At 38.1% G+C, this 26,240-nt stretch overlaps 2 protein-coding genes across 6 annotated transcripts in view; both read right to left on the reverse strand.

Moving 5' to 3' along the window:
- The window catches only part of abca4a (ATP-binding cassette, sub-family A (ABC1), member 4a), a 34,244-nt gene extending 32,908 nt beyond the window's left edge, over positions 1–1,336 (reverse strand). The window contains 1 exon segment of the mRNA XM_058764684.1: positions 1,221–1,336. The gene's annotated coding sequence lies outside the window, so the exon portion shown is untranslated.
- Positions 1,337–2,090: 754 nt separating this feature from the next.
- The window catches only part of arhgap29a (Rho GTPase activating protein 29a), a 47,594-nt gene continuing 23,444 nt past the window's right edge, over positions 2,091–26,240 (reverse strand). For 3 of the 5 annotated variants that reach the window (XM_058765358.1, XM_058765357.1, XM_058765360.1), the window contains 21 exons: positions 22,693–22,836; positions 18,737–18,833; positions 17,557–17,629; positions 17,130–17,190; positions 14,606–14,752; positions 13,130–13,194; positions 12,870–12,980; positions 12,674–12,754; positions 11,564–11,734; positions 10,293–10,430; positions 9,790–9,980; positions 8,587–8,759; positions 7,293–7,421; positions 6,779–6,877; positions 6,409–6,572; positions 6,071–6,259; positions 5,834–5,971; positions 5,189–5,421; positions 4,702–5,017; positions 4,209–4,323; positions 2,091–4,125 (listed from right to left, as the gene is read on the reverse strand). In XM_058765358.1, coding sequence (XP_058621341.1) covers positions 3,176–4,125; positions 4,209–4,323; positions 4,702–5,017; positions 5,189–5,421; positions 5,834–5,971; positions 6,071–6,259; positions 6,409–6,572; positions 6,779–6,877; positions 7,293–7,421; positions 8,587–8,759; positions 9,790–9,980; positions 10,293–10,430; positions 11,564–11,734; positions 12,674–12,754; positions 12,870–12,980; positions 13,130–13,194; positions 14,606–14,752; positions 17,130–17,190; positions 17,557–17,629; positions 18,737–18,833; positions 22,693–22,836 — 3,785 coding nt within the window. In that variant the 3' untranslated portion in view covers positions 2,091–3,175. Of the gene's footprint in view, positions 4,126–4,208; positions 4,324–4,701; positions 5,018–5,188; positions 5,422–5,833; positions 5,972–6,070; positions 6,260–6,408; positions 6,573–6,778; positions 6,878–7,292; positions 7,422–8,586; positions 8,760–9,789; positions 9,981–10,292; positions 10,431–11,563; positions 11,735–12,673; positions 12,755–12,869; positions 12,981–13,129; positions 13,195–14,605; positions 14,753–17,129; positions 17,191–17,556; positions 17,630–18,736; positions 18,834–19,645; positions 19,905–22,692; positions 22,837–26,240 lie in introns of those variants that run through there. The other 2 variants (XM_058765359.1, XM_058765361.1) reach the window with 2 other exon arrangements.

The raw sequence follows: 26,240 nt of genomic DNA on the forward strand, positions 1-26,240 counted from the left end.
GGGGTCATTGGATTAACTTTTTCCACAAGTTGATATGAATTTTTTTGGTTTTAATGAAATGTCTATAAAGTACTTTGGTTAAAATTTCTCAATGGTAGTGTAAAAACACCCTTTTTACCTTGTCAAAATCAGCTCTTTTCACAGCAACCCGTTTTGTTGCATTTCCCTTTAAATGCTAATGAGCTCTGCTCACCCCGCCCTTCTCTTTTGTGGGGTGAGGAGCCGTACTCTTTACTTTAGCTGCGGAACTTGCTAACTAGCACATTATTAGGAAAGGCGATTTGCAAAGATTCACAAAATAACCTTATACTCGCTTCTTCTGTTGAGGCTGGATCACGAATGATTTGCGTGAACATAAAGGCATTTAGGTAGATCGGGGGGCGCATTCCCTTCAAAAACTAAATTAATCCACTGCGTCTTCAGCGGCTCAGATGTCGGGAGTAAATGACCACTGCTATGTTCATTATTACATCCAACAACAAAACACCTCAATTGCTTAGGAGACATTCTTGTCTACATCTGCTCTGGCGTTGAAAAAATGGCGAACTGATGACAGTTCACTCAGGGCGGATCTAAGGTAAAACACCAGTGTCAATCATTCGTGGGAGGGGCCTGGGTCTGTGTGACGTCACACAGCCAAGCATCTGAGAACGGCTTGATTTGAGAAAGTGGATATTATTTACAGGGATTAAAAAAATAACACTGGGTGGATTTTATCATTATATGGTGGTTGTGTACACACACTGCCAACACACATTTATGTTCAAACAACATGTAAAAGTGAATTTTGCATTCGATGACCGCTTTAAGATATGTTTGAGTTAGATGCACCAGTGGTCTAATCCCAACCTAAGAATCCACATAAGACCTCATGCAAGACTTCATACATACTGTTTCAAAGCAGTCTTATAGAAAATAGTGCCTCTCAAACCCCAGTGAGCAACCCAACAGCAATTGAATGATTTTTATCCCTCAGAAAGGTGCAAAATAAACACACAGACTAAGAAACGGAGTTAAAAGTGTATCTGGACAAATCATAAGACCAATCATGAGACAAGTAATGAATTGTGTAGGCTGTCAATACGGTTCAGCATATCAGAGACAAACACAGTTCTCTTACATAACAGGCCTGAATGCTCCTTTATGTAACACCCAATCACCATTCATTCGGAAACGGCTAAAAGACACATGTAAAACATAATTAAACAGGAAGAACTCACCTCAGGAGAACAATGGTCTTTTACGCTTACATCTGCTGAAGCTCATGGCCGTCTTACTCAACCGACTGTAGGTTTGCTACAGACATAAAGCAGGTTTCTAATCTGATTGATTTAAGCTCCTTTCGCCAGTGAAAGAGCCAGTGCTCTGAGCCCAATCTATGCTTCGTTGGACCTGTGACCTAACTAACAGCCAATTGGAGGCGAATATGAAGTCTTATAAATTCAATCTCATTTATTATTAGTGGTGAATATGCAATATATGTTGGAGACCGGGGCAAGTTGTCACAAATTAAGAAAGGCTACCAAAAAAGAAAGAAAGAAAGAAAGAAAGGGCTATTTTTACAGACATTGTCCAGGAAAAAAGATATTTCTTTTTGTGACAACATGCCTCAATGACCGCCACACATAACAATATTATGTGATTCATTTATGCAAAAACTCTCAAAACATTACAATGCGCATCTGGCCATAGTTTAGTACTAGCCTTTTTTTTTACATATATGTTCTCAGAATTAAGTACCTTTGACATTACAACATATTTGCATAAAATATTATATACAATTATAAAAAAAAAAATTATATAAAATGCTATTTACCTAATGATGCGTAATATCAGGATACACTACCATGATAATAAATGAGGTATAAACAACCAATATTAAGTTATGCTAATCATATTTAAACAATTCTTTATGTAACAATAATCATATTTGTCATTCACAAATATTTTAATCTGTGATGTAGTAAGGAATATAGGTCATATTTAGGAATAGGGCTTTAAAAAGGTTTTTTTTTTTTTGCACATAATGAGGATAGCACAATCTGAGAAGCAGATCAGGACAATTTCAAGTAAAAACATGAAATCAAATATGACATCAGCTGTGGTTTTAATAAGTTACAAGTGTGTATTCTCACATGTACCTGTTTTTACACTTGAAGAAAGATAAGACATTAAAAATGCTTTTAAAGGTATCAGTTTCAATCATCACATCAGATACATGAGTGCCATTTACAAAAGAGACTGGTTGAGTCTTAAACTGGACTAAAATGTGGTTTAGACCAGCTAATTTGTGTTGGACAACCAGTCAGTGGACTCTCATAAACGAAGGCACTTGCTTTGGCTTGACTTGCTTGTTTTGGGTATATTGACATTTCAGTTGTTGTTGATATGAACCATTAAAAATAATAATAAAAAACCTTTGGGAAAACTGTTACAATATTATATGAACACTGAATACAGTAGGCTATGTGGGCCAAAATGCATTTCTGAAAACTGTATTAACAGACTAAAAACAATAATATAAACATTTCTGTATAAAAAAAGAAAGAAACAAGACAAAAATAAAAAATACCTTTGTACATCTGTCTGTTGTTCTTGAATAACAAAATTAACACTGCATGTAGTTCAACAATTCAGTAGCAAAAAAAAACATGTGGTTCCAAGTCTAATAAGTGCATTTTATGATTATAATAAAGTGACGATACTCAACTGTAACAGGTTGGTCAATTTGGTTTTGGAGTAAAACATAAAAATACAGAAATACACAGAATATATATTTATATTTTTTTTTAAACAAAAAAAATCCATATACAGTGTAAATGAAATTGCACAGCGACAGTGACGTTCTGGAGTTATAATGCAAAAACGGGTTGTTTTGACCTTGCATTGGTGCACAAGTAATGTGATAAAGTAAAAAACATTAAGTGCATACTATGTAAATTCTTGTCCAAGGGGTTTGTTTGATTATTACAAACAGCAGATGCGAAATATATTAATATATAGATATATATCACGTCCTTGGATCTCTTCACAGTTATGGAAACATATTTCCACATATACAAAACGGGGGCGTCGCTAAAATTCACAGGTCTGAGACACAGTCTCCCTGGACCCAATACGCATCCCGTCTTCCTGGGATGACGTTCCTGGTTGTTCCCCATTCACTGAATCGTACTCAAACAAAATGAGCCTCCCTGTGTTCGAGATCCTGCATGCGGCGCGATCTGAGTCTCTGGTATACGGGTTTGGTCTCGTTTTGTCCGAGCTCCTCTGGACTAGAGCTGGGAGATTGGGGGAGCGGAAGTGGGTCTGTATTGTGGGCATCCAGCTCTGGCGATGGTTCTGGATCCAAATCTGGCTCGGGCTCATCAACCGAAACTTCCACCCCAAACCCTTCCTCCTCATCGTCGTCGTCATCCTCCTCCTCTTCTTCCTCAGTGCTGTTTGCGGTTGCTCTAATAGTCTTAAGCTCAACCTCTGTTAATGATTTGGTTCGGCTACCTGGAGGTTTGTAGAACGTTCCAGGAGGAGGCTGCAGAGTTCTGGGGGGCCTGAAGGCTGTGGGAACGGGGCAGTATTCGCTAACATTTCCTTCTCTACGTAAAGTTCGCCCAGGCCTCACAGCAATGGTGTAGGGTCTGTTAGAAAGTAGGGTGTTGGGGGTTTTGGTGTGTTCTGAGAAAGACGAAGACGTGAGAGAATTAGTATGAACGTTGGCGTCGTTGGTTCCGGAATCAGCAACAGTCACAAAGGTCTTCGGAGTGATTTCATGATGCTTATATTGCTTGTCCCACGTCCGCCGTAGCGTCTGCGTATCGATGTAAGATTTCCTGTAATGGTTTCCCGCTCTGGACTTGGGCTTCTCCTCTTCGGACACCTCCTCGATGACGGGATCTCGACCGTGGTTGTCATCCTGCTCTACGGCGTTCTTCACGTTACATTCGTCCACCTTGGCGAGGTTGAGGAGCCGCTCGGCCGGCATGCTGATTGGTCGAGAGGTCAGCTTGGGTCTTGGAGGCCGTAGTTGAACTCGAGTGACATGGTTACGCCGGCTGAGACCGGGAGAGTTTCGCATTTCAGGAACGCTTGATGATAGGAGCTTGTTGATGTCCACTGTATCGCAAACTGCATGTAAAGAAGAGAAAAGCTGAAGTTTGGTTGTTTGATAATCACTGTATGGGTTTTTAGCCAAGAAAAACAACACTGACCTGCAGCGAAGTCTTTGTCAGACCTTATCTTCCCCTCTTTCACCTCATCCATCAGGTGTGTCGAAGGTATTACGGAGGAGTGTCTTTTATACATCTTAGCTTTTGGCTGTTGCTGCTTTGAGACAATGAAACAAAGGCAAAAATATGAATTAGTGTTCGATTAGTAGATACAGGTTTTTTTTTTTTCATTTGGTAGACTTCCAAGATTTGGTTTGATCTTTTCTGCTGGAAAAACTAGTTGGTGGACTTGGTTTTCATTAGGCATGGTGGATATGACTGGACCACAAGGAACCCAAATGTTGCTGGTCAAAGGTGGTCCTAACCTGTCCTTCTGTAACTAGCTTGATCAAGATGGTCCAACCAGCAAAACAAACATCTTGACTAGGTAATGACAAGGTTGGACAAGTTATAAAGTATATTTATGAATTATTTATATTTAAAAAAAACAATATTTTCACCTATTATCATCATAAACGTCAACAAACAGCCTCACCTCCTGAATGTCCACCAGGGACTTTGAATGACGGCTAAGCTGCTGTTCCTTCTCCTGTGGGGTGAAGCGTGATTTGATGGGGAGTGGAGAGCTCTCTGCTACAGGTGAGGAAGGTGGAAGAGGACTCAGAGGAGTGTCGAAGATCATCTCATAATGGCGGATCAAAAGCTCCACGATCAAAGCCTGGTAGGGGTAGTCCACCAGAGAGGACAGGGAGACCTCTGCATCTGCCTGTCGGGGCTTGATCAGTGTGGGACCAAAGATGATGCCTAGATTACTGGCAGTCATCTTGTTCTCATCTGCCCTTTCTGTCACCCTATTAAAAAGAAACGTGATTAAAAACTGTGTTTTTTGATGCTGTTAGCATTGATTTTCTTATTAAAACACCGTATTTAATAGTTAACAGTGTTTGTTTAGAATAAATGCACAAATAACATGACAGATTTCAATATTTGTGTTTGTTTGAGTCTGTGTGGGAGTCAAACACCTGTGCAAGTGCTGAATAAGGAACTGTAGGGTTTTGTAGTGGGCTAAAGGAAGCTGACGCAGCAGATCTTTAATCTTGAAGAGGACCCGGTTGAGCTCTACGCTGATCTGCGGGCTGTCGGAGGTGGGACTTCCTCTTGACGCCTCTACCTCATCAACAATGATACTCTGACTCTCTTTGGCCAATCCGATGAAGTCATTATAGTATCGGAAAAGAATCAGGGGCTCTGGGAGCTGAGGGGTTTAAAATGATCATTTTTATTAAAAAAAAAATATGCAATAATTTTTACGTTATTTTATAAATAAATCATTTTTTATAAAAAAAATTAAATAAAATAAAAACTACAAAATAGCAGGGCTAATAATCAAAAATAAATGAGGGCTGTCAAATCGATTAATCGCAATTAATCGCATCCTAAATAAAAGTTTGAGTTTATATAATATATGTGTTTTTACTTTTCTGCTGGATGCGATTAATCGCGATTAATCGGTTTGACAGCCCTAAAATCAATAAATAAATAAAATAAAAGGGCTAATAATCAACTTTAAAAAATATATATTTTAAATGTAATGGAATATTTCCTAATAATAATAATTAAATTAGAAGCATTAAAAAAATATTGGTAAAGATAAGTTTGACAGATACCTGTCGTAGGTAGAGTTTGAGGACGTTGCTGATATCGTGCGGGTAGAGATCCGAAAGCTCCACCAGGTCTTTGCCATTCTCGAAGGCCTGACAAAGCTTCTCCACCCGAGATTTGGCACCGTTAACACGGTAAATTCCCTTTTTAAAAAACAACAAAACATCTCCTTTCAGTCTTGCTCAGCATTTACAATTCATATCCTCCAGGAAACACATAAGACACAAAGAGGAAGTACACACCTTGATGTTCAGAGCCCTGTTTTCGATCTCCGAGGTGCATTTTTTGATGATGAAGGGGATTCCATCAGGGCTGTTCTTGGCTGCCTGAGCAAAGTCGATAGCAAACAGATGCAGTTTTCCCTGTAGCTTTTTATGCCCACACTGGATGGCAAGGGTCTCCAAACACTTCTTATGACAAGCAAGAGAACACTGAAAACAACATGGATGAAGATTAGATTGCATAAGTAAATCCCCATGAATTATATTTCACCTTTAAGGCATGAAATGGCATTTGCAGCAAAAACATGAAAAAACATAATCTTACAAATAATAATGTAATTGTGTGTGTAAGGACTCACCTCCTCGCATTCAGCACCATGAAACACCACAAGACTCTCACACTCCCTGCACTTCGATGGTGCACGGAGCTTCCTCAGCTTGTGTGTCTGCGCCGCTTTAGACATCTGCGTGTTGCGGAAGGGTCCAGGCGAGCTGGCTGCCTCCGTTATCATTTCGCTCAGACCTAAAAAAAAACAATGTTTAGAGTTTTATTTTTGCTCTGTTTATGAAGATATTCCAAAAGGACTTTGAAAAATGTTTCCAGCGACTATTCTAGTGGACTGTCAGCATGCTTGGATGACATTCTGTGCATTCTGTACAATATGTATGCAATGTCAAACAGCCAGAGAGAGCATGTTTGAAAGTGTTATTCAATGTACAAAACTTCACCATTATCTGAAGGAGATGGCGGTTCTCTCTCATCCAGATCATCTGCTGAAGACATGGTGCCTGTGGATGGGGTTCTGGGAAGCCTTCTCTTAAAATCACCTGGAAAATGGCAGATTTATTATTACAAATGGACTATTGTAAAAAAGCAGTCTTTTACTAAATTGTATACAGATGATACATTACTGCATTTACTTGAAATAACATTATAAATATCTTTACTGTCACTTTTAAACAATTTAATGCTTCATTGCTGAATAAATGTATTAATTTCTTTGAAAAAGTCTTACTGACTTGCTTTTGAATGGTAATGCATTTGAGAGTAAACATGGCGAGAATGTTACTGTAAGCACTCGATGACTTTCTGGGTAATTATGCACCAGAAAGCGTGGCTGGTTGGTTTACCATAACTATGTTAAGCACACTTGTGACATAAGTCATGTGTCAATCATGTTTGTTTTTTGCCTCGAGCAAAAAGATTCATAAGAGATTCATAAGAGTAAGAGTGTTGCTGTACCTGGGCTTGCCGTAGGGGAGTCCATAGAGCGAGATTCACTGCTTCCTCCAGCGCTCTCAGAGTCACTGCACATGCCGCCACCCTGACTGCTGGACCTCCAGACCCGGAACGGACCCTGGATCCTCAGAGCTATCGAACATGATGTAACATTCAGAAACTTTTATCTGAATACACAAGTTCTGCTTTAATGTATACTGTATGTTTATCCATCCTTGTGTTTTACTATGTAACATGGTGCATACATGACTGGTTCATGAACAAGTGACTCTTATGAAGCAGTTAATTTCTAGTGAATCATAACCATATAGTGAATCAGTGTACAGTGATTCCTGAAACAAATGACTCTTATGAACAGGTTCTTTTTACAGAAGGAGTCAAAGCAGCATTACAGTAATAGGCAGATTCCCAAAACAAATTACTTTTATGAACTGGTTCCTTTTAGAGAATCACAAACATATAGTGTACCAGTGTACAGTGATTCCTGAAACAAATGACTCGTATGAACAGGTTCTTTTTACAGAAGGCCTCAAAGCAGCATTACAGTAATAGGTAGATTCCCAAAACAAATTACTCTTCTAAACCGGTTCCTTTTAGTAAATCATAACCATATCATGTACCAGTTTAGCCCAATTTCTGAAACAAATGACTCTTACGAACTGGAAATTTTAATTAAAGTTTGAATTAGTTTGAAAGAGTGCACTGTAAAAGTTACAGTATTAGCGGATATTGAATTTCCTTCATGTGTACTGTATGCAAAATGTATGACATTATAACTGAAATAAACTGAAATTTAAATAAAATTCAAATCAGAATTCAATCGAATCTAGACCTAATAAGTCAAAAATAAACAATCATTATTGAATCAGTATTGATACCCAGCCCTAAAAATAAATAGGATGAGTTGATTCAGGAAATAGGAAATGAGAGTCAAGAACATCTTCACAGATGATCAGTTGAGTGCTGCATGTGTATCTGCCGTCCACTTCCTCTGCCCTTTCTTCTTCCACATTCTCGTAAACCTTAATGAGAAGTCTTAAAACACTAATGTGTCCAATTGATCTCTGCTAAAAGCAGGTCTGACAGGCTTATCTCAGAGCGGAGGTTTGATCTGTCACCAGTGAAAAGAACTAACTTTTTCATGAAAGAGATAAACGAGGGCGCATCCTGAGGGACTGATTCACTTTTAGCATTCCAGGGAAGTCAGCCAAACCCCACAGTGATGCAGCCTCACTAGATCTCGCTGCGCTTTTAAGGAAAATTTGTTCACTAGTAAAGTGGATGTTTGATGCGCTACCTTGAATATCTGTACTGCTGTTCGAGCGTCCGTCTGTCATCTTTCCGGTGCGTGCCTGAACGTGACTCTCCACCTCGTCAGCGCTCAGGAAGTCTCCAGGTGTGAGAGACACCTGGGACAAGTGAACTTGGGTTGAGTGACCGCTATTCATCACTCGCTTTGAGAGGGGCAACCTGCATGAACATAAAGTATTTCAGAAAACCAGATTGGACTAGTTTTGACAGCTTATATACCCCAAACCTGATCCGAGAAAGAACACAGTCGGCTATATTGACTGTGGCCATTAAAATGCTTCATCAATGTTGGAATGCTTAAAAATATTAAAAATACGGTAAGTCTTTAGATTAGGGAACAGAACAGTTTTACTGTTTACTGCCAATAATAAACAGCCAATATGCTAGTAATATGCATGTTTATACAGTATTTATAATATCTTTAATGCAATGCAAAAACATTACCAGTCAGATGTTAGAATAATGTTTTGGCAAGATGTACTGCTTATGAGATGTCAGTATTCAAATTACACTTGTCCATAGGCATCTTAACTAATGTTTGCTGTAGTTTGCTTTTTATAGACATTTAACAACTGTGTGTGGTTAAGAGAGAGACTGATGAAATTCAGTTTTCACCACCTTCCAGGCATTTTCAGTAGAACCTCTTAACAGTTCGAAACAAAAGACCTTCAACTAAATCACTCACCAAGCGACGAATAAAAAAAGAACCTTGTGTTAGACCGTGGGTGTTTTGACTGGACCGCATTTGAGTTTCGTTTCAGGAATAAGAGGCGTGTTTTTAAAGAGGCTGCTCTGAAATATGGTCCCCAAAACAACACAGGATATCAACAACTCGGATTCGTGTGCCAGAATGAGTGTGTGTGGACATGAGATCTGATAAATAGAAACATTCCTCCCTTCACTCCTGTCCCATTCCCTGTATCCCTCTCTGCCCTGACCACAGCCATTTCCTCAGGAAGACCTGAGGGCGACCAAACAATTGTGTGACATTCTCACCAACACAATTCATTTTCTCTCTCTCTTTCTCCATCACTCAGTGACTTAAAAGTCAAAGATCTGGAAAAAACACGCAGGCTGTTGCCAGTTTTGAGAAGCAATAGTGATTCCAAAACATAGATTTTCCTGGATACTCTTCTTGGTGGGAATGTCCTGAGCTAGGAAAAAGTTACGGATAGTGATATAAACCTACCCAGTGTTCTGTGTCCCAGAGACGTCAAAGGAGAACGATTCCACCCTGGTCCTGTCAGAAGGAAGACCCTTCACAAATTCAGTGTAACACAGACCCGGTTCGTACAGTTTAGCGTTCTCGCATAGCGTCTGGAAATTCACAGGCAGGGAAACCACCTGTGCCTGCTGCATCTGAAACCAGTTCACTGTCACCTACAAACAAGAAAATAAATGATGATTATCAAATCAGGCCTCTGAAACAAATACCTCACTGTAACTGCACAAAATATTAGCTTCAAGTAATTCTGTTTTCAAATGAACATTTTAAAAGATATGTGATTTATTGCTTGACCATTCCTGGTTAATACATTGTGAAATATAATCTGTAGCCTGAGGTCACTTTGTTAAAGTGAGGTCAACCAATTACACTCCACCCTAAGGAGCCCAGGTGTGCCTGTTTTGTCTGAATGACCAGTAATAAGTTAGATTTTATCTAACTGTGTGTGCGTGTACATTATTACTCACTGCTTTCAGGGTCAGGTCGCACTGAAACACAAGCTCTCGTATCTGAGTGAGAATCTCGCTCTTGGTGTTGGCCAGGTCCACTCTCTTCACCCCAACATCTGTGATGCAATGCTTATAATGTTCTTGGGCCTCCTCTGCCTAGAAACAGACAAATACAAACACATTTATATTTAGACCAGGATACTTCCTCTTCCTCCCATTTCTGGTTCTTTTTTTTTTTTTTTTTGTCATAAAACAAAAAATATTTACAGCAGCCTTGGGGACTGTACATTTGAAACTAGTTTGTTTAGCCAAAAGAGACTAATTTATAGTTAAATTATAGTTGTGACTACAGTAGTATAGTTTAGGAAAAGTAGTAGCTATACTAAATACAAATAAAAACATTTTGTGACAATGGCAGTACTTAAGGGTGGGATGCTATTTTATAATATTATATATAATATTTATAAACTAATTAATGTTTTTAATTATATGACCAAAAATTTTTATAATACGTTTTAAAAATAAATAAAGCCGTATTTAATAATACTAAAGAAAAATAATCTTAATGTTAAACATAAATGAGATTCAGCATTGTTATTGTTAAATAAAACTTTTGTAAACTGATAAATAAAAAAGCTATATATATATATATATATATATGTATGTATGTATGTATGTATGTATATATATATATATAAAATATAAAACATGAACTTAAAAAACAAAAAGTGTAGACAACAGACCTTAATGCAATTTATTTCATTTAATTAAAACATTTAAGTTGTAGTACTAAATTACTAAAACTGAAATAAAAAAATAAAAAAAACTCCCTAATTCACATGAATTCAAAATGAATCAAACGTATAGGTAAAGCACAGCTACAAAAAAGAAGTTTCAAACTTCTAATTTAAAGTAATCAGTAAATAATTTGGAAGCAACTCTAAAAATTGTTTATTTCAGTTTAAATTATTCACTCTCTAAAATGAACTGGACTTCCCAATGATACAACGTGACACAAAAAAGCACTTTATTTACACACTACACCACTATTTGATGAAAAAAATGGCTTGCAAATGGAAGAGTTAAGCTATTTTCAGAACAGCCAAGATACTTTTACACTTCTGAAACATCACAGTTGCATCACTACTTTTATCAAGTTACTCCCTAACACATATTTAGATATGCAAGACAGTGCAATACAGTATCCATCCATTTTGCAATCATCAAGTCTTGAATAAAGCAACGGTTGTGTTAAGGAATGTGGTGTGTGTGTTGCATCTGTGTCTGACCTTCTGCAGAGCCTCCTCCTCCAGTTTGCGTCTCTTCTCCAGCTGTTTTCCTCCCGCCGATCCGATCTGTTCCTCCTCCACTCGATTGGTGAAGCAGCGGGCTTTCTCATACTCTTCCTGCCTCTGTGCCTGCAGAAGCCGTGCCTTCTTCAGCGCACTGTCTGCTTCATGCTGGAAATACACAATATTTACATTTACATTTATGCATTTAGCAGACGCTTTTATCCAAAGCGACTTACAAATAGTATCCAATATAAACACATCCACATGATTAGCCAATCATAACAGCAGTTATTTGAACAAATCTAAAAGGAACTGTAACAAAAACAGTCAGTTTAATGTAAGTAAAACATTAAGCTAAAACTAAAACCATAAAATGAAATATTCGTTACCTGAAAAAATTACACTTATCTTATTTCAGATAGTTCTTATTTTCATTTAGTTTAACTTAATATACTAAAATAACCCAAACTGAAACTGAAATAAAAACTACATAGACATTGTAAAAAAAATAAATAGGGTAATAATTAATTAATAATAATAATAATAATAAATAAATAATAAAGGGTCAAATCAGATTCCATTTTGACTTTAAAATGATATATTACAGCTATTTTGTGTGCAAAAAATATTTAAAGTGGACTAATGATAATAAAAAGCTTCACACCTAAAAATCTGCACATATACAAATCCATAGCACAACAGATTTATATAATTATCAATACAAATACACTCTAGAGGACGTACATACTCAATGACCATTCAGAGGCACTAGAACACAAACAATCACACTTCAGAGCGTAGGTGCACATAAGCACTACCTTAAACTTTGTTTGTTCCCTTCTCAGAAATAATAAGTCATGCTTTGGTGCTAAACGGCTGCTTATAAATACCTCACACAAAGACACGTCTGTAAACCAACAGAATGAAGTCTCTGCAATTGAATCTGATGTAATTACTGCTAACACTGAGTCCCTATTAGATCAGCGGGGGAATTTGAACAACAAACAGCCTGACAGCTCAGCCAGCTCGGTTTTCAGAAGAGACCTTTTGGTGAACGACGTATTTTGCAAATACTGCTTTTGACAGACTGCATTAAAATCTACCCACCATTTTCTTCTGCTCTCTCTGCCATTGTTCCTTCACCTCCTTCCTCAACTTATCCAGCTCATTCTTTCGCGCTTGCAGAGGCTAGAAAGCAAACACAGAACGCAAATACACTTTTAAAGAAGTAGTACATTTCCTATTAATCAGTTACACAATGAACACTTAAGATTAGAATCAAAACATGGAATAGTAGTCGTACCTGCATGAATTTGTTGGCCTGTAGAGCAGCTGTGGTTTGCATGATCAACTGGCTGTATTCAATGTCGTTCTTGAAGGCAGATATGTAAATATCCCGGAATGGCATGTGCTCCTGAAATAAACCACATGGCATTGAATAAACAGATAAAAAGCTTTGATAGCACCATCATTTATTTAGCAGAGAATTTTATAGCCTCAGAATGGAAATGTGTAGGTTGCATAGTACTTTTATGAATCGCATATCATAGCAGAAATATCGACCTGTTGAGACGCCAGCGCCTTTGCAGATTCAGCCATCTTGGCGTAGCTCTTTGCACACTCAATATCTGGAAATAAAAGTGAAGGATACGATTAAGATGGAATCGTGGATTCTCAGGGCAATTATACAGCAAAAGTATGTAATATTTTAAGTTGTTACACTCAGTAAATTATGAATGGATATACGTTTTGTGTAAAATAAATTTCAGCAATTTGTCTATGTTTTATTTGCTATTACGGAATTGTATTTTATATATGTCTGCATTTTATACAGTGGTTACTTTTCATTGGCTGAAAGAGCTTTTAATGGCTATCTGGGGTCTGGGGCCAATAATATATTTTTTAAAGAAATTAAAACTTTTATTCAGCATGGGTGCATTAAATTGATCAATTGTTACAAAGATTTTTCGTTTCAAATAAATGCTCTTGTTTTAAAAGAATGATTTACAGAACGAAAAAAATATATCACAGTTTTCACAAAAATATTAAGCAGCACAACTATTTTTAACATTGATAATAATAATAAATGTTTCTTGAGCACCAAATCAGCATATTAGAATGATTTCTGAAGGATCATGTGACACTGATGACTGTAATGGCAGCTGAAAATACAGCTTAGCATCACTGAAATAAATTACATTTGAAAAAATATTAAAATAGAAAACATTGTTAATGTTAATAATATTTCACAATATTATGGTTTTTGTGTTTTGTTTTTTTCATCAAATCAATGTAGCCTTATATTATCATAGCCAATGCATATGTTACATATAATAATATATAATCAAACCTACAGATTGTGAAATTTGTGACCCTGGACCACAAAACCAGTCATGAGTGTCAATTTTTCGAAATTGAGATTTATACATCATCTGAAAGCTGAATAAATAAGCTTTCCATTGATGTATGGTTTGTTAGGATCGGATAATATTTGTCCAAGATACAACTAAACTGAAAATCTGGAATATGAGGGTGCAAAAAAATCAGAATACTGAGAAAATTGCCTTTAAAATTGTCCAAATGAAGTTCTTAGCAATGCATATTACTAATAAAAAATTAAGTTTTAATATATTTACGGTAGGAAATTTACAAAATATCCTCCTGGAACATGATCTTTACTTAAAATCCTAATGATTTTTGGCATAAAAGAAAAATGGATAATTTTGACCCATACAATGTATTTTTGGCTATTGCTACAAATATACCCCGGCGAAGTTTTGTGGTCCAGGGTCGCATTTAGATTTTCTTGTACACGTTTGTTTTAGTTAGATTAGGTTTTGTGAGATCCGCAGTATTAACTTAGCACACTGCTTGCTGATTGCAGAACTTATACCCAACTTAAATATTCAATTATAAATTTTTATAACACATTTTCATCAGTCACTGAAAAAACCACAACTTGACCGCTAAAACAAAAAAAAAACATGACTATAATTTGCTGGACAACTAATTGCAACTCACTCAACATGCTCTACTCACCCATATTAAGCCGTTTGTCCACCCAAGTCAGGAGTTCCTTGGTGTATTTTGACCAGGCTTTGGCATAGAGCAGGGCTGACTCCACCCCGCTGTCACTGCGGAGCAAAGCTCCGTCCATCTCCTCCACCCGCACGGGTGGAGAGGGACCTGCCAAGAGGACAGACACACAGCCAAACACATCAGTAAGGGTGAGTGGCAGGGGCTGGCGAATGGATTCCAGCAAGCCCACCCCAGACATGAGTGTTTTTACACCAAGGGCAGGGTGCTTGCGTATGTGTGAGAGTGTGTATGAGGGACAGAAGGACAGTGTTTACTGACCTTGGGGCTGTATTAGAGTGGATTGGCATTAAGCAGCCCTGCAAGGATTTAAAGTGACAGCGAATGTGTGAGCCAAGAGCTTATTCACACATGCTGAGAACGATCAGTGAAATCTGATATGAGAACAGCTGGTTGATACAGTGGGGCAAAAAAGTATTTAGTCAGCCACCAATTGTGCAAGTTCTCCCACTTAAAAAGATGAGAGAGGCCTGTAATTAATACCTCAACTATGACAGACAAAATGAGAAAAAAAAAATCCAGAAAATCACATTGTAGGATTTTTAAATTTGATTAATTGGTAAATTCCTCAGTAAAATAAGTATTTGGTCACCTACAAACAAGCAAGATTTCTGGCTCTCACAGACCTGTAACTTCTTCTTTAAGAGGCTCCTCTGTCCTCCACTCGTTACCTGTATTAATGGCATCTGTTTGAACTTGTTATCAGTATAAAAGACACCTGTCCACAACCTCAAACAGTCCAACTCCAAACTCCACCATGGCCAAGACCAAAGAGCTGTCAAAGGACACCAGAAACAAAATTGTAGACCTGCACCAGGCTGGGAAGACTGAATCTGCAATAGGTAAGCAGCTTGGTGTGAAGAAATCAACTGTGGGAGCAATTATTAGAAAATGGAAGACATACAAGACCACTGATAATCTCCCTCGATCTGGGGCTCAACGCAAGATCTCACCCCGTGGGGTCAAAATGATCACAAGAACTGAGCAAAAATCCCAGAACCACACGGGGGGACCTAGTGAATGACCTGCAGAGAGCTGGGACCAAAGTAACAAAGTGCCAGACGTGTCCCCCTGCTTAAGCCAGTACATGTCCGGGCCCGTCTGAAGTTTGCTAGAGAGCATTTGGATGATCCAGAAGAGGATTGGGAGAATGTCATATGGTCAGATGAAACCAAAATATAACTTTTTGGTAAAAACTCAACTTGGAGGAGAAAGAATGCTGAGTTGCATCCAAAGAACACCATATCTACTGTGAAGCATGGGGGTGGAAACATCATGCTTTGGGGCTGTTTTTCTGCAAAGGGACCAGGACGACTGATCCGTGTAAACGAAAGAATGAATGGGGCCATGTGTCGTGAGATTTTGAGTGAAAACCTCCTTCCATCAGCAAGGGCATTGAAGATGAAACATGGCTGGGTCTTTCAGCATGACAATGATCCCAAACACACCGCTCGGGCAACGAAGGAGTGGCTTCGTAAGAAGCATTTCAAGGTCCTGGAGTGGCCTAGCCAGTCTCCAGATCTCAACCCCATCGAAAATCTTTGGAGGGAGTTGAAAGTCCGTGTTGCCCAGCGACAGCCCCAAAACATTACTGCTCTAGAGGAGATCTGCATGGAGGAATGGGCCAAAATACCAGCAACAGTGTGTGAAAAACTTGTGAAGACTTACAGAAAACGTTTGACCTCTGTCATTGCCAACAAAGGGTATATAACAAAGTATTGAGATTAAATTTTGTTATTGACCAAATACTTATTTTCCACCATAATTTGCAAATAAATTCTTTAAAAATCCTACAATGTGATTTTCTGGATTTTTTTTTTCTCATTTTGTCTCTCATAGTTGAGGTATACCTATGATGAAAATTACAGGCCTCTCTCATCTTTTTAAGTGGGAGAACTTGCACAATTGGTGGCTGACTAAATACTTTTTTGCCCCACTGTATGTGTATCTACATGGGTGTGATCTGTATGAAATGTGCTGCTAAATTCAAAACTTTGCCATTGCTTTTTCATTTCCGTAATGTGACATTTTTCCAAGTGAAACAGGATATTGATTGAGGGAAAAAATAAAAATAAAAACTTAATTTTAGCCATCAGAAATCAATTGGATCATGAAACGTGGGCTGGACAGGAGGAATTGAAGAAAGCTTGGTATCGTCAGATGAAAAAGAACTTTGTTTTAGTGGCAGAGAAATAAAAAATAAATAAATAAATAAATAAAAAATAAAATAAAATTAAATAAAATTAAATTCAAAAAATTAAATTAAATTCAAAAAAAAAATTCAAAGGCAAGTGATAGATAGATTTTTAGATAGATAGATAGATACATACATACATACATACATAAATACAGTACATACATACATACATACATACATACAATACATACTTTAAAGGACATCATTTAAACATATTTAAAAGTAACTTGTTTATAAATTCTTAATAAAGTAAGATGGATTGACTCTCACCTGGAGGGTCATCTTTTTCCGGTCCACATCCGCCAGACTCCACCGTCAGATTTTCAAAAGACTAAAATAAAAGACACAGGAGACAATAAAAAGACAGCCGAACGAACAAACAATCCAAGACAGAAAAGGAAACACGTTTTATCTTCCATATCTGCTTTATCTGAGAGCACTCAGTCAAATCACAATGCCAAAATGTCACTGGGTTTTTCCATGAGATATATCACAAGGGTGATCCAAACAGGAAGAGTGCTCTTCTCCAAAACAGGCCTTGTTTCTATTTTTCTTTACTGAGCTTTGCACTCTTTGACCCCCATCACTACAGCGCAGAAAGAGGCCACAGCCTTCAGACTCTGACGTGGCTTTCAACCACCTGTTGATCGGACTGCTTTAAAGTGTATGATGAGGAGAAAATAGCGGGAAATCTCACCCTGCTCCTGCGGGCCTGAGGAAGCCCCGAGGCTGAGCCGTTCTCTACATCTCCCATAAGGAAGTCAGACACTCTGAGGAAGACGAGACAAAAACTTACTCAGCATTAAAACAACACATACGCAGCAAAACAGCTCTGTTTCAAAATCTATTGCGATACTCTGCTAACCTCTGCTCACATAGGTAGCTGCCTTCTAATGATCCACCTAACAGTCATGGAACCTCGTAAGTGAGTGATTTGGAATATTCTTCATAAGCAGCAGCTTAATACAATTAGCATTAGTTTTGATATTAGCATGTTGCTAAGCTAACACTGCAATACTCTTACTCTTCAATACAGACCTATAAAAAATAGTCAGAAAAAAATGCCTTTTTATAATAGTCAAGCTACTTTTAACTTGAGTGCCGTGGTTTACACTGCAAAAGACTCAAGCACAACAGTTAAACACACCTGTTTAGTGCAGAAAAACAATGGAAAAACAGTGCAGTGAAATGCAAAAACACGTTCTGTGAACAGCCCTAACCATCATGAAACCTCACAGGAATTTGGATTTGGAATACTTTACATACACAGCAACTCGAATATATAGCGATAAAATTAACACAGAACTTAATTCCAACAGGGTTGCTGTTAGCATGTTGCTAAGCTAACACTGCAGTGCTCTTATACGCATTAAAAATACATAGCATACACAAATATTCTGTACAATCATCAATTTAATTTGACCCTGAATTATTTTTAGGAATCTTTTCAGTACTGAATGAAATAATAAGCAACATTAATAATCACCTTGCAAACAATGCAATTCTCTCTTGGAATTTTTCCAAAAACAAGATATCTTAGGAGGTAGTGTCATTAAGTTTCCATTTGAAACAGCTTTTGTCTATGATGCATTAACAAGCTGAAGTTCAACAGGGTTTGGAACAAAGCTAATGACTCACACACACCATCATGCGCACTCCTGACGTTAAAAACAACAAGCAACACCTAAACTACATAGAGTCTGTGTTATCTTATAAAACAGACATGAGCTGAACACACATTCAGCTTGCTGACTCAGGGAGGTCGCTATCCTGTGTGCAGATGTTTCAGATGTTTTTTTTTATGACTTATCAGATTATGTTTCATGACAAAGCAATTAATTTACAGTAACATAATGAAACAGCCTTGCCGCACTTACACATTGCCAAATGTGAAGGCCAATGTATCTATGGAAGTGTAGATCTCGGAGAATAGTGTCTGCTTATTGTCTTCATTCACTTCCTTGAAGTTCACACCTGTAAAGATGAGAGAAGATAAGGACAAAATGTTTGATATGAAAATGTTAAAATACATTTTCTTGCTTATTACATGATTACTAAAACAAATAAATATACATTAATTATATAATTTATTGACTGTATTATGTAAAATCTTTATATGCGTGTAGTTACTATTTATTACAGATGCTGTAATAATAATAATAATATAAACAAAAGTAATAATATTCATTAATAATTCCTTAAACATTTAAAATTACTAGCTAAATTATACTCAGTTTCCATCTACTTTTCCAAGCACTTTCTACATAAAAATATACAAGTCAAATTCTACTCGAAGACTGGCAGTAACATTACAGAGAAAATTTGGCTTCCTGAGTCTAAACACTGGACTGGTAAAGATGGGGAGGAACTAAACAGCAGTGTAAATAACCTACAATCAGCTCCAATAATAAACACTGTGAAAATAAACAAGTAGCAGACCTCGCCAAAAACCACTGACGCCATTCCTATTTCAACACCCTCCCCCTTCGACTCCAAATCCACCCCAACACACCCTCCAAAAGTAGGAGAACAAAGATTTATGAAGAGAAAGAAGGCCAGTAGATGTCCAGGTCAGTTTCCCTTTCCATCTGGTCACCACTGGTTTAAACTCTACAACTCTACTAACTAACCACTGAATCATTAGTCTCAGTTTGGCGTTCTGGTCCCATTCAACTGAAAAGCTTCAAGAAATTTCGAAAACCCTTATTAAAATCGTAGTGTGGCTAAAAAGCAAATGAGGAACTTCCCTTCAAGACACAAACCAGTTCCTTGAAGCGAACACTTACCGATCACCACACTTCCCATCCAGTTAGCACAAACCAAACCGCCAGGAAAAGTCAAGATCTAATAGTTTCCAGGAAACATTTTAAGGTCTTTCCTCAAAATTCTCCAACAGACTTTGCTTGAAGACAATCCTGGACTAAATGGAAAAACCAAGGCAGTCAGGTTGATCTTCTTGACCGTTTGAACTTCCAAAAAACACTTTTAGTTTCCCAAGCATACGTGAAGCATATCAGAAGCTCCTACTACCACCGTTTACGAAGTTCTGTCTGGTCCTCACGTCCTCTCGTCCCTTCACATACCCCTCCCCAACAGGACATCCTGAAGCTCGCAAGAACACAATGGCAGCCCTCACCGTCCACACACAATCCAAACGTGGAAGTTACATCATCAAGCAAAAATGGCATTGTTTTTTCGCGTTTTTCCCCCTTCTCTCTGGGAAATCAGGCACCAGTGAGGCTTGCTAATCAATTTTGCCTCTAAATCTAGAGGGAGGAACTGATAAAACATGGATGAAAACACCAAACATCGAGCCCCTGGAGTCCCAGTTTGGATGTTTCCCACAGAAGATACCAAACCTATCTGTTCAGATAAGGATGACACTGACACGTCCTCACATTAGAGGTGGTTAAAATGCACCTAACCGGGTGTGAAGAAGAATTTGATGGATTCGTCTCTGTAGGCTCTGGGAAGCAGGAGAGCAGCACTTAGTCAAAAGGTCCCGATGAAGGGGGTTTGGAGCTTCCCTGAGGGATGTAGGTGATGAGAGGTAAAGAAGCACTGGGCTGATGGGAACAAACACACACCCTTTTTGTTGGCAGCCCATGAGAGACGCCGTACCACAGAGAAACTTCAATTACTTTTGAAATTCAATACGTGCATGAGAAAGCCTGAGCTTTATTTTTATTTTCTCAGGACAGGACGGTACGCTGAGCGCTAAAATCATCAAGGACACGTCGCACAAGGTTTGTCAACATCAGCACATATCTTCGCATCAGGATATTCGGCTTTTGGGGAGTTTGTATTGCGATGTTCACATAACATTCTGGACCACAGTCCTCCCTAGAGTCTCCGTGAAGGTTTGCCTAAACTCCTGCTGGTCCCTATCTCATCCTGAGGCCCAGCCAGGAGGGTCAGTGTCACATTTCTACAGCGGACACATGTTCTGGGCTGAACATGAGAGACTCAGGTCTGTTCAAACTCCACAGTGAAGTTCTTATCATGCTTGGAGCTCCCTGATCCGGATATTCAACTTTCTCTTATTCTAATCTCCGAGCCACAGAGCTAGAACACTGATTATTCAAGCGTCACATTACAAAGGTTTCAGTGTGTGTGTGTGTGTGTGTGTGTGTTGTCTGAGAGAGAGAGATTGGAAAGAGAAGGCAATATTATAAGCATTTTGCCCCTCTAGTGGTAGAAGCTGGAAGTGTGCATTGATTTTTTGTACATTTGAATAAACACAAAAACAAACAATATCAATGTGTACAAAAGTACAAATTATAATATAATATAATATAATAGACAGAATTTTAAAAAACAAACTTTCACAACATTTTCATATCAGTAAATTGTGGAGAAACTTTATCAGTGAAATACTGAGACATACTGGGGCTCTTAAAATCGTAATTTACTTATAAATTAAATCGATAATTTATAATAATATAATAATATAATATAATATAATAAAAGGAAACACATTTTTTAATTCTTTGACAGGATTTTCAAAACCAGAAATTTCTACAACTTTTTCCAATTATATATATATATATAATATAATATAATATAATATAATATAATATAATATAATATAATATAATATAATATAATATAATATAATATAATAGAATGTTTTAATTATTATAATTTATTATACTTACAATAAACGGAAATTACATCAATAAAATCTAAATAAGTCTATTAATTTAATATTCTGATAATGATATGTTATTACCTCAAAGGATTCCTATGCATTCATAAACATGTAAAGTTTAAGATGCTGCCAATATATTGATATTGCACATTTTACTATTTATGCACACATGCAAAAATGTATGTATGCTAGAACCAACAAAATTTAAGTGAAATGAATTCAATTACACAGAGAAAACTCTCTAGTTGCACAGAAAGAGGAAGCCAAAAGGTTTGGAGATGTTTACACAGAAACATCACATGACCCGATATGAGCCCAACTGTCAAAACAAAGCTAGGCATTTAACTTCAGTTCCCAATACCAGTGCAGAGTGCAAGTAAAGTGACCACATAATAAACCAAGACCCGCCATTTACCAAGTCCTGCTTCTGTTTGTGTTAACAAGTGAGAACCCACAGCCATTTCAACACTGAAAATATTGACATCTCTGACGCTACACATACCAGAAAATGTGGTTAAATGAATATTTATCTATGAAATTAATACTGACACATATGCATGCGCCCAAAAAGTACATGCACACTTAAGCGACACTTAAAAACGTCTTTGATTTAGATAATGAAATATCCAACTAAGTAGCTTCTAAGACAGCACAATCAAAACACTCACAAAAAAAGAGTTTAGATGTTATGCAGATTCTTCTGAGATTCTTGTCCACAAGCCAAGTGAAGCAACGCCATGCATGGAGATGCTAATCTCTCACCGTGGAACCGAGTGAAACGGGATTCCTCTACTCTGACAAGGACATTGTACTCCAAGCAAGCGTTTGGCCCCACACATACACACACACGCACAAACACACACACTTGCAGACATGCATTGTTCTGCTTTTCCAATGTCAGCCTTGTGAGAAGCTTGAGAAACAATGTTTCTCTTTCAAAAGATCAGATTTTTGCTTGCATCTCAGAGAGCTTTGTGCACATTGCTGGAAAATTATTTCTAGCAATTTTGGGTTTATCATTACTAGTAACAATTTTGATTCAATCTCGAGTGCAAAATAAGGGTGGGAGGCTTGTGAGAGGGAGTTTGAGGAACAAGATATCAAGCGAATAAGTGTCTCTCCCTCATTCTTCTACACTGTGTCATATTAAAGTCAAAGGCAGCGAGTGAGACAATGCTTTACCTTTGACCTTAGCGATGAGGGTCCCGGCCGCGCTGAGGATCTCCACTGAATTCAGGGAGTGATGTTTGGAAATCACAGATTTTAATACACGCAACAGCTCTCCCAGACGCTCGTGAACCACCTGGTGCAGACAGTCCTGGTGATCTGAAACACACAGACGGAAGCACCACAGTCAGGAAACACATATATAAATAAGAAAGAAACTCATACAGGTTTAGCACAACATGAGGGTGAGTAATTGATGACAGAAATTCCATTTTTTGGTGAGCTATCCCTTTAACCCCTTACTTACTATCAATATTTTAGCAAAATAGAAGGAAACTCTTAGTTAATAGTGAATTTGTTCCCTAAATTGTTACTATTTGTTCAAATTCATAACTTTTAAATACGAGCGATAATAATAACAATGTTTTTTAGCAAACAAAATGTTCTGAGAGGACACACTAGACAAGCAAATACAAGTGCAAAAACCAGACATCTAAGTTCAGTTTAAGTAACACAACAATCATCGTCATGTGCCATTTTGACACCTGATGCCAACAAACACGTCATCAAACACTTAACATGACCTGTCGGAGGAAGAGCTTATACTCATTCTGAATGAATCTTTTGTTTAGATTAGGAACCTGCGGTCTGCATCAACACAATAGCATGTACCTGTCTGATCATTACATCAGCGTCACCACATCTCATTTCTTCTGACTGATTCAGTGCTTGAAATATAACCATTTCTGATTCATCTGCTTTCATTATGTAATGTCGGCCTGCTGTCTGGTCAGTCCAAGCACTCACAGGGCAACCAAACACAAGTGCTGTCTACTTTCCAGACACATTCAAACTGAACTTCCCAAATGGGGCCTTCTTTCCATAAAGCTTCTTTTGACCCGTTTCCCCCTAGATTTGCAACTACACACAAACACAAACCCACACACTCGCTTACCCATAAACACATTCAGGGGCACCGTGTTCAGTCGCACCCTCTCCCGGCTATCAAAGCCACATTTGTGCTGACGGTGGCCTCTGGATTACCCGGCGTATGGAAAAGGGGATCAGGGAGACTTTACCCCCTCTACCCTCTTTTTTCGCTCCATCTCTTTTCCGTAAAGCAACAAAAAGAGCCCGCGGTGGAACTAATGCTGCCGTGGATGGTGACTACCATGGAAATGACAGCTGCTTTCTGGCCTCAGAGGGCCAACGCTGTCTGACCACATTATGGTTATGCAAGGGGAGTCATAGGAAAACAATTTTACCATCATACATCAGTGATGTACCGCTATTGAAATAAGGGTATTGATAATTATGTTACAGCCAATAACCATTAAATGGTCAGTAATATCTGCTATTTCTACAACATTTAAAAATAAATAAATAAATAAATTATTTGTCAAGTCAGTTTAGGCATTACAACATGATAACATACATTGAGAAAGAATAAAGAATAAACGTAAAAAAAAGAGAATACAGTTTAAATTACACCCCTAAAAAAAAAAAAAGAAAAAAAATGAAATAGTGAATTTCCTAACATTAGTTACTAGGATAGTTATAACAATTTTGTTCCTCAATTCCTCATACTGTAAATGTGAATCACGAAGGTGACACACTAAGTAGTGTTAAAAAAGCTGATTCAGGGGTTTTCAAACTGGGGTCTGTGGAAATAAAACAATTAAATAATAAAAAATACAAAATAAAATAAAATGTTTAGCTGCCAATATATTTCATTTTTGGGGTCTTTGGCTTCAAAGCATTTGAAAAACCCCTGTGCTAAATAACTACCCACTGCATGAGTCAATATGCCAAGCTCATAGAGTGACATATCTACATAACACTGACGTTCACCACTGCTGCTCTTACCAGCATGAACAGCAGGTCTGCCGCTGTCCTGTAGCTTAAGCACTCATTCATCTTCATCAAGTGTCATGCATAACCACTTCCTGATGAGATAACCTGGTGCTCTCTTATGAGAACTGAACCAAGCTTTTGTTTCAATCTTCTGCAGCCAATCTTCACCAGCTCCCCTCCTGTTTGAAAGAGGCCAACACTGCGCTTCTGACCCAGAGACCCCTCGCCGTGAGTGCTATTACACATCTGATGAGGTTATTGCATGTGGGAGTGTGCAGGATGTGTTCTGCTACAGCTATAAGTCTTACTCTGAGCTGTGGGAGAACGGTTGTTCTAGGTGATGGTGAAGTCACCATGCTTTCCTAGTTAAATCATCTGCAGTTCAATGAGTCAATGAGGTCTCTATAGAGAGTGTTTTTTGTGTATCTGAGGAACAATACTATTTATACTGAAAATGTCTGAAGACATGTTTGGAATATAATAAGTTTTGATCATTTTGACCTCAGGAAACTGAATTAAAATGACAGAAGGCTCAGTTTACCTAACTGCAATGCATTCTGGGAAATGAAGTGTGCTTCCATTCTGGTGCACATAAGTTAATTTAATAAACTTAACACATATATATATATATATATATATATATATATATATGTGTGTGTGTGTGTGTGTGTGTGTGTGTGTGTGTGTGTGTGTGTGTGTATCTATCTATGTCTTGACAAATTTTCCTTTTCTAGATAAAAAAATTACAGATATTTGAATTATAATTCCACTTCCATACATTCAAATTTGAACGCACTCTCAAATCAATTCTAAACCGTGCACATCCCTGTTTTGCTCAGGAGCGAAAACTCAATTAATCACCACAATGCTGTAACAGCTCTAGTCTGCAAAATTTGTGACCCACAAAGTTCTTTGCTATATTAAGCTTGTGTTTCAGACCGAGAGCATTTACCAAAAGAAATCCTCCATCAGTTTGGCAATGATCTTTTTTACTTTACTATCAAGAGAAACAATCTTGTGAAGAGAGAATGAGAGCGGACAGGGAGATATACGGAGAAACAGGAGCACAAGAGGATTTCACACCATGATGTGAAGACGCAGAGTATAATAAGCAGGTGGGTCAAAGGTGAGTGCCAGCCAGCCCAAGCCTAAATCTCTTAATTGGTGGGGGTCAAATTAAAAACCCTCTTTTAAAGACATTACATTTTGAATGACAATAACACAAACACAAAGCAAGGCCCCATCCCCACACAGCGCTCCCATTCACATGCACACACGGTCACGCATCCCGAAAGGACGGGGGGTTCAGTTCTGCTCGGTGTGGCAGAACAGAGAGAATAGAGGCCACAAGACCCAGGGCCATCAAACACTTTAAATGGCTCCCTGCTCGTTTGGGCCGGTCCTAAAAAACAACCAATTAGCACAACTGAGCGCTGGAACAGCGGGTAGGATGGGAAGTTGATGATTTTAACCCTGTGCTTCCCTGTTTGGGATGGTTACAATATCACTGAGTTTGTTCTCACCGGGGCTAAACACGATCACTCACCAACAGATTGATATAGCAGGAAAAAGACCCCTCACCAGTGATGACGAGAAACCTTGTTTAACCAAGAGCAAGCTTTCAGCGGGACAAGAAAGGCCCTTCTGATTGGGGGAACCTTCCTTTTGTCTCCGGGGGCCATTTGCAAACAGTGGGGCTGTCTTCTTTG

Source organism: Onychostoma macrolepis, chromosome 24 (assembly GCF_012432095.1).
Source record: "Onychostoma macrolepis isolate SWU-2019 chromosome 24, ASM1243209v1, whole genome shotgun sequence".
NCBI classification, from domain to species: Eukaryota; Metazoa; Chordata; class Actinopteri; order Cypriniformes; family Cyprinidae; genus Onychostoma; species Onychostoma macrolepis.